Source organism: Equus quagga, chromosome 5 (genome assembly GCF_021613505.1).
Source record: "Equus quagga isolate Etosha38 chromosome 5, UCLA_HA_Equagga_1.0, whole genome shotgun sequence".
Taxonomy (NCBI): domain Eukaryota; kingdom Metazoa; phylum Chordata; class Mammalia; order Perissodactyla; family Equidae; genus Equus; species Equus quagga.
In genome coordinates, this window is record NC_060271.1 from 76331873 (window position 1) to 76345818 (window position 13946).

The following is a 13946-nucleotide window of genomic DNA, read 5'->3' on the forward strand; positions in this document are numbered from 1 at the left end:
TAAACAAAATTTTATAGGCACAAAGTCATGCCCAATAGTTGCCTTGTCTGTGGCTGCTTTCACACTATAAGGACAGAGTTGAGTAGTTACAACAGAAGCTGTACGGGGCACAAAAATTAAAATATTTACTATCTGGCCCTTTACAGAAAAAATTTGCTGACTCTTGAACTGGGCTATTGCAGCCCTGCTCTCAGCTGTCATCCCTCCTGGTCGTTTGAACCCAGGAAGACGTGGTCCCTTAAAGGAAACTTGTACCATCCCAGGAGGAAGTGAGTGGGGATAAGGGAGGGCAGAGACTGGACATGGAGGGGAAAGACTGCAAAGAAGGGCCCGGTAGATCAGATCTCCTGGCAGAGGAAAGACATCCTCTCTGCCAGATGATTTAGGGCTGGTATAGGAGGAAGTTATGAGGACACTGCAGCTTGTCCCAAGATTGGAATTTTTTTTCACAATAGGATTGTTTCACTCTACCTTTTTTAAAAAAATGTGCAGCCTTATTTTTTGACAGATTTAAGGGACTATATGAAGAGTTCTTTTTATAAAGCATAAACATGCAAGAGGAAGATGGCCCCTCAGGTTTTGCAGCTGGGAGGCCACATACAATTAAAATCAGAACCAATGGCTCTCTGTGGAACTGGAACAACCTCAAATGGAGAACATAATCCACAATCCCACACAGCCTCCAGACCCCTGACTCTGGCAGCCTGTTGATTAATGCGTGAACTAGAAAGATGTTTCATTGACTGCCTTCTCATCCCGTGAGCACAATGCAGTCAATAAATATTTATTGAATATATTTTCCTAAGGCTTGCAGCACTGGCTCAATGATAACATAGCCAAATAAGCAAGAATTGTTCAGGTTGGCTACAAATAAATATATAAATGTATGTTAATGGAATCCAAGCTACAAATAGATAGTAGGAAAGAAAAGATGCATCCGTCTGTGGACAAGTCATCAGAGAGGTACTAGATTTGGGGTGAATAAGAAAGAAGCATGTCACACAAGCCACAGAAGTGAGGACTGCAGGAGAGAGAAAGAAGAAAGAAAGGGAGAGAGATTTATAAGTGGCTCTATTTTGGACAAATGAAAATATATACATTTTTAAAGCAAATCTCTTTTATTCTCTCTGGCTTTGTGTACATAATACTTTCATCTGTCACTGAAATGGCTCCTACACTCATGAAACGGCAGAGAGTTAACTGAAATGGGCTTCCAAATTGCAATTTTTGCAATAAAGATAAAATATGGCTTTCTGCCACCCATTTGGAGTTACAGCACCAATATGTTGATGCCCCAGTTACATTAGATTTGGAATGGTGTATCACCAATTTGGGCACGGAGATGGGTGTTAGGGTACATTTATTTAAGATTGAGCATTTAGCCTAAGTTAAAAGTAAATTAAAATCTTTTGTCTGAGATATTAAAGGGGCAAGGTAATTACCAGCTTCTTCCTCATGCAGCCTCTTCAAGCTCCTGCGAAGTCTGAGAATGCACAGCCACAGAGAAAACAGGAGGCTGAGTGGTACTGGAAAGGAAAGCCATCTTCATGGCTATGTAGCCAGCCTTGTAGTGGAAAGCTCTTGCCTCTGGGAAATGATCCAATAAGCAATCCTACAATTTTAATGCAAACACTCAAATAGATTCTGACCATGACCATCCAGGCCCAGCCCTTCACCAAACTGGAAAGAAGACAACAATAGTGGTTACATAAGTCCACCACCATTGGCTCTGATTCTGGGTTCCCCATCCAGCACCAACCCATAACTAAAGAGGAAACCAACACTTCATCACTTTCAGGCAGCAAGAAAGAGGCAGATCCAGGAGAGAAATCAAGACTTCTCAGGGTTCTTTTTAGGAGACCGCCCCAGGAATGGAAGGTCATCAGCTCTATGGTGTACTGGGCCTCCCTTGGAAGTAGCTGTGGCCCCTTGGGGTAACCTAAAGAGGACAGGCTACGCTTGATTCACTGAATCTTGAGAGTTGTCTTTGCCCTTTTGGTTCTCTGCAAACCACAATTGAATGATAGGCTTTATAGCCACCAACTCAGCCAGGGAAACTTGCCCAAAGATTTATAGATTACTACTCACCCCTACCATGAATCTCTTCCAAGTCTCTTCCTAATTCCACTTTCTCCTGACTTCAAGACCACTTACCCACTTTCTCAAAGAAGTGGAAGGAAAAGATTCTGGGGCTTTTCTACCTGGGGATTATCATCACCTCTGATCATATATGTAAATGTTGATCTGAGGCATCTTAATATCCAGCCTCCATGGAACACCTGCAGTGGCAGCACTCTTAGAGACCAGAGAAGAAAGCCTATGTCCCTAGCAAGAAACTGTGAAGAAAGATATTCTAAAGTTTAGGATAATAAAAGGATACTAAAGAAGCCTTCAGGAAAACGGAGCCATCAAGTTTCCAGGACAGAGTCAAATCTAATCATATCTTGGAGAAAGGAGGAAGGCTCTGAATGCTTTCTGCCCTTCAAGCTGGATGCTCAGCAGGCCCACCCCAAATCCAGCTAAGCACACCTCTTTAAACCCCTCCAATAGTCCACCTGCCATTCCAAGCTCTGATTACCTCTGCAGCCTCCCTAAGGCTCTAAAGCATTTTTGTGAGATTACCACTTGAGGTCACACATCCTACTGTCTTGTTTTGTGACTGCTTATTTATGCGCCTTCTCTCCCTGGAGAAATTAGAAGCTGAGAGCCCAGAAGGAAACACTGTGTTCTGCGTGCAGCAGGTGCTCAGTGCAAATTTGTAGAGCGCGTTCTGAATGAAATTGCTTTACTTGTAACCCTGGCCCCAGTTCTGGCCTAGAGATCCTAGGAGTCCAAAGAATGTAGAGAAAGAATTATGTGGAATTACGTGGAGCCAGCTGACAGCTGTGCTATTTGTCTGCTCATTTCTGAAGTCTCCATTGACCATGCTGTCTCATGGAAGCCAGAAATACCTGCATGTCAGAGAGTCAAATGTGTGATTCTGAGGTTCTGTCAGATAATATTTAAACCCCAAAGGCGGCATAAGACATAATCCCTACTCTGAAAAAAAAATGCATATTTTAAGGGATGGATTCACAAACTTTGCAAGAAAAATACACAAAGGGAGATCACTGTTAAAATGAAGGAGGCAAAATTGATGTGATTGTAATTGATATGAAATGCTGATTGGAATATTCATTCTCCCTAAAATCTCTGCTGCATCTCAGAGGCGGCACACAGATTTGACAAATGGACAGCCATTCAAATCCCAGGTGAGAGGAGGAGGAATGGCTCCTGGCCCCAACTCATCATTCTCTTTGCGTCCCCCTTCCTGCAACGGGGTTTCACCCCCCTGCTCTTTGATATGCTCGAGTGTGTCTGTCTCAACAGGTGGAGACTGTCTTTCTCTTCACTAAGCCTGTGTTGTTAGTCACACACTGACTTCCAGATGTTCAAAGAATTGATGAAGATTTCTCCAGGAGTTGTTGTTTTTTTGCTGCCTTTAGGCCACTGCTTTTTCATACATACACAGTCCCCTCAAATTGTATGGAATCCTGTAGGATTGCTAGCCTTTTAATTTGCCACATGAGGACTTTAAAAACTACTGTTTCTATCACCATTATTCCTTAATCCAAAAAGGATAAAGATAATCTTTATCTTGAGTAAATTTATAACATTGTCCTTATTTTTCTAATTTCACTGTAAACCACTGACATATGGGGGCATCATGTCCCCACGATGAGTGTTCCAATGATGAAAACCTCTCCTGAGATGTTGCTAAATGGGTTCTAAAATATTAAAATCTGGCTGACTTTTCTCATGGATTTTAGCATTTTATGTTGTAAAAGTCATAAAGCTTAAGGATAGAGTATGAGAAAGGGATCAGAAAGTAGTAAAAATCACCAGGGATCAAAGGGTTTCCGGAAATTTTTCATTGGCAGGAACAATGCATAATCGCTAGTGCAGATTTTGGTGACCAAATGGGAACTTTGTCCTTTCTTCTCTGCTCCAGATACATGGCCATCATCCATCCCCTCCAGCCCCGGCTGTCGGCCACGGCCACCAAAGGGGTCATCTGTGTCATCTGGGTCCTGGCTCTCCTGCTGGCCTTCCCCCAGGGCTACTACTCCACCACGGAGACCTTTCCCAACAGAGTGGTGTGCATGATCAAATGGCCGGAACATCCCAACAAGGTTTACGAGAAAGTGTAAGTACAGACGACTCCTGGGTGCCTTCTGTGCTCTTTCTTCTCTCTTCTTTCTTTCCACAGTCTTTTGTTGGTTAGGGTTTAATGTATATCTGGAAGCGTTCCTCACAACTGCTCTGGTATCAGGTTGATGTGTCCATAGTTATCAGGGGACGATTATGTCCCAAATATAATTTTGGGCTTTGAATGAAAATTTTAAAACCTTAAGACCTGGATCCTGTTATAGCACTCTATTTGGGGGCTCTTCCGTATCCCTCCTGCCTTTTACCAGCCACTTTGCCCTGCCAGTGTCTGCAATTTTCTGCCTGGTAACTTTTCCCTAAGCTACAGAATGCCACCGGGTCCTCTTGCACAGCATCTCGGAGGGTGGGTGTGTTACCCCCACTCCCAGCAGCTCTCAACAACCACTGATGGGAGGTGGCGTAGGAAGACCCCAACTTCCTCACCCCTTAGGGGTGCTGTCTCTGAGGTGCGTGTTTTGCACTGTGCCCAGGGTTTCCTTTTGGTATTAAGTTTCACTCACCCTGGTGGCAGCTGGCTTGATGACACACACTTTGGTGGCCACTTTCCCTTCCCTGTACCACTGCCCCACTCCCTACTGGTGTTCCTTTCTCCTCTCAAATAAGTCACTAGCACTTGAATCTTTATCTCAGGATCTGCCTCTGGGAAAAAAACAAACCAAAACAGCTACCTTCCAGGATTTTACAGTTGGAAAAATGAGACGTACACATAAAAAATGCATGGGAAGGCAAAGCCAGCACACTGAGACCTTATAAATTACAAGTCTCCTACAGGGCAGGCCTGCTTATTTTCCAGGGGCCTGACTGATCACATTTAGGGTTTTTCAAAGCTATCCCAGCGATTTTCTCCAAGACTTCTTATCCTAAAGGCAACAATGAAATGGCTTATTCTTTGTTTTGTTCTGCTCAAGTGAGCAGCAATGTGACATTTATATTACCATCAGTTTTCTGGACTGAGAGCACTTTGATGATGTGGGTCCTTTTGAAAGTCCTCTATAGTTCTCCAGTCTTGGGTGTATTATGAGAATCATAAAAGAACACATGTTAGAATAAGAAGATCTGGGTTTTAATGACAAGACTGCCAATTAGTAGCTATGTGACTCTGGGCAAAGATCACAGTCTCTTCTTGTTATTAAAATGGGAGATGATAAAGCACTCTTTCCCATAAACAATTGTTGTGAAGAGCAAACAAGATAAGGTACCCTCACCTTGTAAGCTATTAAAAGCCATGCAAGATGTAAGATATTGTTATTGAAACAGATTCATCAGATAGCAATGTAATCGTTACAGGCCTTTAAACTTATTAAGTGGTAAAATGAGATGCTATACCTGGCAGCCCCCTAGATCCAAGGGTCTGAAAGCCTGTTTCACACAGTTATCCTGCTGCATCCGTTCCATGGAGCGTGGAAATATGGCTTGCCAGAAAGCAATACATAAAGCTCAGACTTCGCCTTCCAGACGCAGACTGTGGGATTCAATTGATCAAGCAGTGGGGGGATGAACGCTCAGCCTAGAAGGAGACATTGAAAATTATTCTTTCAAATGAAACTACAAGCCTGAGCAGGATCTCAGCGGGAGAAAGAACATAGCTTTACAAGCCGTACAGGACCCGTGAACATGTTAAAGCCGGAAGGTTCCCTCAAAAGGGGAAAAAAAAGAAAAGCGCCCTCTGAATTAAAATTCATTATAGAAAATGCCCTGACTTCACAGACGGTAGCTCAGTTCTTAATTCTCGTGATCTTTTCAAAGTCTGGTCCCCTTCCCACAACTTTTGTTTCAAAATATTCACAGTTCTTTTATCTTCCAACAAATTCAAAGTTTAGCAGGGAAATAAAGGTTCATTTTCCCACCCATCTCTGGGGTCTTGTCCAAGAAACAGTAGTGTTTAATTTTTGAACGTTTTGCTGTTTTATTAATGCTTTGCTGCTTATCAATGACTAGAAAGCCCCTTTGAGACTCAACACGTGTTGGGTTGTCTGACCTCTTTGCTTTGAGAATTTGGGGAGCTGCTACTGGATGCATGGTTAGGTTTGCCATCACTGTTAATTTCATGATTCTAACCTAAAAAATAAGTCTGGATTCAGAGCATCTGATGTATAAAATGTTTGTGGATGCAGTAGTAAGGTGAAAGAGTCCATCTTTCCCGTTCACATATGAGCTGTGATGCAAATGTTAAGTGCATACTAAGCTTTACGTAAACCTATTTTCTGTCAGTATCCTTCGTAATGCATTACGATATATTTTTAGGGAATTTAAAATTTACCAACTCTAAACTAAGTACTTAATTATATTCTCTTCTTCTAGAATTGATTGCCATTTCCACAGTACATAATAATCCTAAATTTGAAATCAGAAGGAAGCTATTTTGAGGCAGTGTAATAATTAGGATAAGAACATGAACTGTGGAGTTAGATGCGGGATCATCTCCAGCCACATCACTGTCTAGTTGAGTCATAATGGGTAAGTTATTTAAGCCTCGAAGCCTAATGTACATTCCACATAAGGATATTAAGAGAAGTCAATAAGGTACGTGCTTACCCCAGTGTCATGTACATGGTAAGAGTCTGGTGTATGTTAACTACTGTCCTTAGCATCATTCATTGATCTGGGTACACGGACAGATGACTGGCAGCAGATTGTGTGGTAGGCAGATGCTTAGGTGCAATTTGTCTGATGACTAATTTGTGCCAGCTAATTACCTAAAAAGATTTTGTGAAAAATCTTAGATTGCTGGGTTTGCCTTCTGGCTGCAAGGTGAACCTCCAATCCTGGTCATTCATCATTCAGACTCGTTATTAATACATGGATTAAATTAAGCACTGTTAAGAAAAGACAATCCAATAAAAAAAAATAGGCAGAAATTTTGAACATGCAGCTCACAAAAGGAAATATCCAAATGACCAATTAATATATGAGGAGACACACAACTTCATTCGTCAGTGAAATGCAAATTAAAACTATAATGAGACTTTATTGCACACTCATTAGACTAGCAAATGTTACCAAGTCTGACTAAATTAAGCATTTAGAACTTTTGGCAAAGATGTGGAACAATAATGTCCTTTGTAGACTTCTAGAAGAAGTATACATTGATAAAATCACGTTGGAAAATATTTGTAGTATCTAGAAAAGAAGAAGGTATTCCTATCCTGTAATCTTGCAATTTCACTCAGGTATAATTACCCTAGAAAATCTCATGCGTGTACATACCCAAATGCATCCAAGATAATGTTCATATCACCATTGTTCCTAATGCCCCAAACCGAGAGGGAATAAGGTGTGATCAAGATTACTCACTTCTCGGCCTTTTGGCTAAGATCAAGTGAAGAAGGGACACTTAGAGATGCTTCTGAGGGGATGGCATTATTCTATTTCTTGAGGACAGTGGTAGTAGCATATAAGTGTTTCCTTAAAAATTACTCATAATCCCAGGTAATTGATTTATACCTTTTCTGGACTGTATGTTTCTTTTTTTAACTCAAAATTAAACAGCATTTAAAGGTTTTTGCTCTAACAAGTGCTCAAGAAACTGCTTTCCTTGGGATAACCCCCAAAGTTTCTCCATAAGAAATTATCGTCTGAGGTGAGGGGCTTTGCCGGGATGACATTATTCCTAAGTACTCAGCTCTGAATAGGCCCAAGTGTGGACGGGCCCCACTTCCTTCTTATGTTTACTTGACTCTTTATTTCGCCTTGCTCACTCCTATGCTTCAGCCCCCCTGGAATATTCACAGCTGATCTAAGGGGATCTAGGACAAATGCTTGTCCCTGGAGAAACGTGACGAATGTTAACCAGAGAACAGGGCCCATGCAGTCCCCACAGCCCTCTCCCTTTGCTGGTCTACTTGTAAGCATGATCTCCGGGCTACAGAAGGCTGCAGATACACTTGGTTCATCCTCCTGGAAAGTCATTTAAAACTTTATTTTTCATTTAAAAATATGAAAATATTATGGAGTATGGTGAAGATTCCTATCATTTCCTTAATCACCTATATTACTGCCATTTACAAAAGGCTGTAACATTTGAATGGATATCCTTCTAGTCTCTGATTCCATCTCTGGGGAAATATTGTTTTTAGTTTCTTTTGCAGTGACATATATATATATATTTATAAGTCAACACAAACGTAGATTGTTTCCCCTTTTGGAACACAAAACATAGCTTTTTATGCACACTGTTCAGTACCCTGTTTTTTTAAACTTAATATGTCTTGGAGATCTTTTCATATCAATTCATAAAGAGCCTCTCTACTCTTCTTTTCAGCTACACAGTATTCCATATTGTGAATGTACCATGTTATTTAACCAGTCTCTCTTGATGGACTTTGGATTGTCTCCAGACTTTTGCAATTAGAGAGCCGCCATAAATAACCTGTACATAATCATGCAAGGCTATCTGTAGCATAAAAATCCCAAAAGTGGAATTGCTGAGTCAAAGAGATATGCCATTTTAATTGTGATATTTGCCATCCGTGTGGGATTGTACTGACTTGCATTCCCACCAGCAATGTTTCAGAGTCTCTGGTTCTCCACAGCCTCACCAAAAGAGTATATTGTCAAGTTTTGAGCTTATTGCCCATCTGATGGGGAAAAAATGATGTCTCATTATAATTAAAATGTGCATTTCTCTTCCTAGGATGGGGTTGGACATCTTGTCATAATTTAAGAGCCATTTGTATGTACATCTTATAATCTGCTTATTTCATTTACCACATCATAAACAGTTTCCTGTGTCATTAAACGTGTTTCTACAACTTGATGTGACTATATATGCACATATGCGTAAATATATGTATGATAACTTTATTAACTAATCCCCTCCTTTGAAAACTGATTACTTCAGTGCTCTCTCTTAACCTACTAGTAAGATGAAAGAGCAAACTTCAAAGTGAGCTGCCTCAAGCTGCAACCCTAGATTCCTGCAGGGACCAGATCAATGTCCTCTGCCACCCCCTGTTTATGTTTACAATCTGCACTTATAGCAAATTATGCTAACATTATAACATTCATCAAAGCTGGGACTTGGGCTTGTTATTAACACGATATTTTCACAATTTGTAATGGTCCTGTCACAATTAGAAAGCTGGTAGCTGAGCCATGCCTGCTCTAAGCAAAACTGTGCCACCACTCAGGAAGTCCTATAAAGGTGGAATTGATGGGCTGGGGAGGAAGAAAGAGTTCATGGGAGACCAAAAGTGACTCTTCCTGGTGAAGAAAAAAGCAGTGAAAGGAAGATGAAAGTATAAAGAAGAAACATTTGATTTTGCAAGAATGCATTGACCACCCTGTTCCAGTAAACCTAGGAGCAGTGTGCAGTAGCTTTCAAAGTTACTTGGAGCCAAGCCCATTCTTGAGGAGGCTCTACAGGCTGTCAAGTTGCAGTGGTTCTGGAAGGTTCTAGGGCAACACCCCTGAGAACAAGGAAAATAAACAAGCCAACACCAGGCCCAAGAAAAAGTCTGTAATGAGGATGAAAAATGAGAAATCATCCAAAAGAATGAGATTTAGGCTGGCTGGGGAATTTCAGCTTCCCTGAATCATTTGTTAATATTGGTCATATGTCATTTTTTGTTAATTAAACTTGTATATATATAACTTTGCAGTAGCGTTTTAGCAAGAAGTAAGACAAGACTGTTCTGAATTCCAAATATTACCATTAGCATTGGGAAAGGAGGTTATGCCAGAAAGCAGCATCATTCGTGACTCTAATTGCCTGGAGAATTTTATGGAAGAGTACATGAATGTGGCTATATTAACTCTAATATAATTCTCTGGAAGTACTAGTTATAACAGAGACTATAAAAATATGCCATTGTCATGATTTACAACATTTGTAATGTTATGACTCATTATCAGATATTAGCTGAAAATTTTGTATTTATACATATTCTTTACTTTCATTAATAATAATGAAAATTGAAAATCAACTAATTGACAGAGAGTAAGAGGGAAAAAGAGAATATTAGAAAATGTCCCTGCGGCGTTACTTCTTATATTTTCCACCTTCTTGATTATTTTGCAAATAAAACAAAGAAGTGTGGACCCTTTGCCAAGCTGCTCCAGGCCTTGGCCAAAGGGGTGTCAGCACACTTGTGTTTCCAGGACTGATTGTTTATGCTGGCTGTTGTGATTAATCTCCTCCCCTGTCACCTGCTACATTTATAGATAGAGCCCAGGGCACTTAGTATTGTCACTGCTGTTGATGAAAAGCAGTTAAATCAAGAATGAAAATTGAGGGCCGGCCCAGTGGCGCAGCGGTTAAGTTCACGTGTTCTGCTTTGGCGGCCCAGGGTTCACCGGTTCGGATCCCGGGTGTGGACATGGCACCGCTTGGCAAGCCATGCTGTGGAGGCATCCCACATACAAAGTAGAGGAAGATGGGCACAGATGTTAACTCAAGGCCAGTCTTCCTCAGCAAAAAAGAGGAGGATTGGCAGCAGATGCTAGCTCAAGGCTAATCTTCCCCCCAAAAAACAAAGAAAGAATGAAAAGTGCATTGACACTTCAGGGAAAGATGGTAGCATAAAAACAAGGCCCTTACTCCTAGGAAGAAATTAGAACGAACAAAGTAAAAAAAAGATGACAGAGAAAGAAAAACCTACATTAATGCAGAAACTAGGAAAGTTGCCATACAAATGGCAGAAATTTCATTATGTTTCTGGTAGATATTGTGCAGAAGGAGCCAAATATGAGACAGCCATCAAGGGCTGTCATGGACAATATATACTAGCAACCACTAATTGGGAGGTGAAAATGTAAGCCTGAGAAAGATGGGACCACCCGATTTAGGATCCCTGTGGGCTGCCTCGATCAATTTCCAGAGGCAGCTGCCCTTAGACTGAGAAAGTGCGAACAGGCCGGATAGCATAATTGACAGTAGGATAAAATGGGTGATTTTCTACAAAACTGTAAATAATCAAAATGATGCAGTCTCAGAAGGGAGAAATGAAAATACTGTTCAAGAATTACATTTATAAAGGCACTGCAGTCAAAATTTGTGCAGAGATATTCTTTGAAATACCCGATAAAGCTCTTCAAGAGTTCAGAACCATATGAAGAACTTGCAAATTTATCATACACGTTTAGTATGACCTAAATGTAAAAAGCTGACAAAGAGAGCTCCAAAACAAACCTTCAGGCCAATTCCATTTACAAAAATAGATGCAAACATTCTGATTAAAACATTCACCAAAAAATTTCAGAATTATTTTTAAATAGTGAAGCTTCGTTTTTGAGAGTCAATTTTTCTGGCAAATAGGCTTAGTCAGTTATCAGAAAATCTGTTATTATATTTCATCAAATTGATTGGTAGAAGGGAATCATCATATATATGTCTCAATAAATGTCAAAAATAAATTTGTTAAAACGAAATATCAAAGAAAAAAGTAGCTTATATCAGCAATAATCCTTGAGAAAACAAAATAGATGACAGATCTCCTTTACAAAAGAAAGAAAATAAAAACACTCAGAATAATTAAGAAATAGTCAGAAATTATATAAAGAAAATGAAAAACATCGTGCTATTTTAGACTTTATTGAATGGCATAAGAGAATATTTGAGAAATACATTTTACATGATTCAGGGGCTGGCACTGTGGCCAAGTCGTTAAGTTCACGTGTTCTACTTTGGTGGCCCAGGGTTCGCTGGTTCAGGTGTTGGGCCCAGACCTACACAAAGCTCATCAAGCCATGCAGTGGTGGCATCCCACATAGAAGAACTAGAAAGACTTACAACTAGGAAATACAACTATGAACTGGGGCTTTGGGGAGAAAAAAAAGGAGGAACGTTGGCAACTGATGTTAGGTCAGGGCCAATATTGCTCACACACACACAAAAAGTTTGAATATGTATCTTATTATCTCCTTGCTTAACAGGAACTGTAATGTATGATACACAGCATTCTTGCTTTTTCCATTAACATTTTCTCTCAGATATCCTTTCCCACCAGTATAGAGCAAGCATTCTCATTTTTTCTTTCCAACTGCATAGTATGCCTTTGCATGGATAAAACACAGTTTATTTATCTGGGATGATATGGATGTATATTTGAACTGCTCTTAGTGTTTAGCTATTTCAAATTATATTGCAATGAATAGTCTCCACTCTGATAAGTTTTGCAGTAAAGAAACTTAACGCTTTTGCTTAAACCTTGTGTTTCCCAAGCATATTTGATCATAGAATCCTTCTTTTGATTAACCCCTGTTAGCATTCCCACAGAAACATTATCCATAAAACATATTCTGGAGAAACCGGGCTAACCATAAAGCTGTATTTCTTTCTCACAACTTGAAACCAATATAAATTCCAAATAAGCTGAGATGAACAAGAGGCTTTTGAAGCATAACGCTCAAGGCAAAACCAAAATGAAAGCGATTGCTGGTTTGAATAGAGACGCAGATCTAGATAGAGGTACAGACGTGTTAAATTCTGTATATCAGGACACTCCAGGAGGAAGTTCAACAAATGACAAACGGGGGGGAATGTAAGCTATGAGACAAGCCATTAATATAACTAACATAAAAGAGCTTTAACTAATCAATAATAAGGCAAGGGTCAAAAACCTAACAGCTCATGAAAGAGTATGAAAAACTGTATTGTAATAATGGATACAATTTTCTCTTTATTTGACTGGCTCAGATTAAACTTAATGAAAATGCTACGTATCAACAAGGTTCTCGGGAAGGTGGGTGCTGTCTGTACGCTTGATTTGGATCAGCAATTATATTCTTAGGAAGTCATTAGAGCAAGAATGTATATGCAAGATATTGATAGCAGCATGGTCTATGAGGGTGTAAAATGAGAAACAAGTGCTCATTCATAGCAGACTGATTAAAGCAATGTGGATCATCCACACAAAGAGAAACTATGCAGTCACTAAAAATAACATTCGACAAGCATGATCATTAACATGAAAATATATTCATAATATTGCGATCAGTAAAAAAAACAGACTTCAAAGTAATATGTATAGTATAACACCACTTGTGTGTTTTATAAAGTGTGTACATGTACTTCCAGGTTATAGGGGAAAAGTCTGGAAAGCTATATAGCAAAGTTTAATGCTCAATATTATCTTGGAAATGGGATTACAGGTCACTTAAAATTTTTATTTTTGCTTATCTGCAATTTAAGTTTCTTCAAAATGAATATAAATTATTACCTACATGGCATTTTTTAATTCGGCAATGTGAAATTTTCAAGGCATCCCACCACTAGAATAAAAATATTAACGCTTGAAAAAAATCACTAGGGAATAAAGAAATGAAACAAAAATGAATATTTCAGCAGAAAAATAGTTTGGCTATTTGTAGAGTTATTAGACCACAATCGTTTTCGCTCTAAATTCTTTAGACATTGCTCCTTTGTCTTCTGGCATTTAGTTTTGTGAAGAAATCTGATGCCATCTGATCTTTTCCAATTTAGATAATTTGTGATTTCTGCCTGCCTGCATTTAAGATTTTTCTTTATTCTTTATATAAAAACACAACAGAATATACGTATTTTGAGATTTGTATTGTATTTTTCCATCATCGCTGAGACCTTCCAATCTAAACTTAGATTTCTAGTTCAGGGAAATTTTCTTTAAAAAAAATTTTTTTTCTTTAGGACCGGTCTGGTAGCTTAGTGGTTAAGTTCACGTGCCCCACTTGGGTGGCCCAGGGTTCACCAATTCGGATCCCGGGTGTGGACCTATGCACTGCTTGTCTAGCCATGCTGTGGTAGGTGTCCCACATATAAA

The 13946-nt window shown here is 39.7% G+C and overlaps 1 protein-coding gene across 1 annotated transcript in view; it reads left to right on the top strand.

The window, feature by feature from the left end:
• TACR1 (tachykinin receptor 1) overlaps window positions 1-13946 on the top strand; it is a 153898-nt gene that overhangs the window by 69641 nt on the left and 70311 nt on the right. Inside the window, exon 2 of the mRNA XM_046660296.1 lies at window positions 3992-4186. Coding sequence (XP_046516252.1) covers window positions 3992-4186 — 195 coding nt within the window. The remainder of the gene's footprint in view (window positions 1-3991; window positions 4187-13946) is intronic.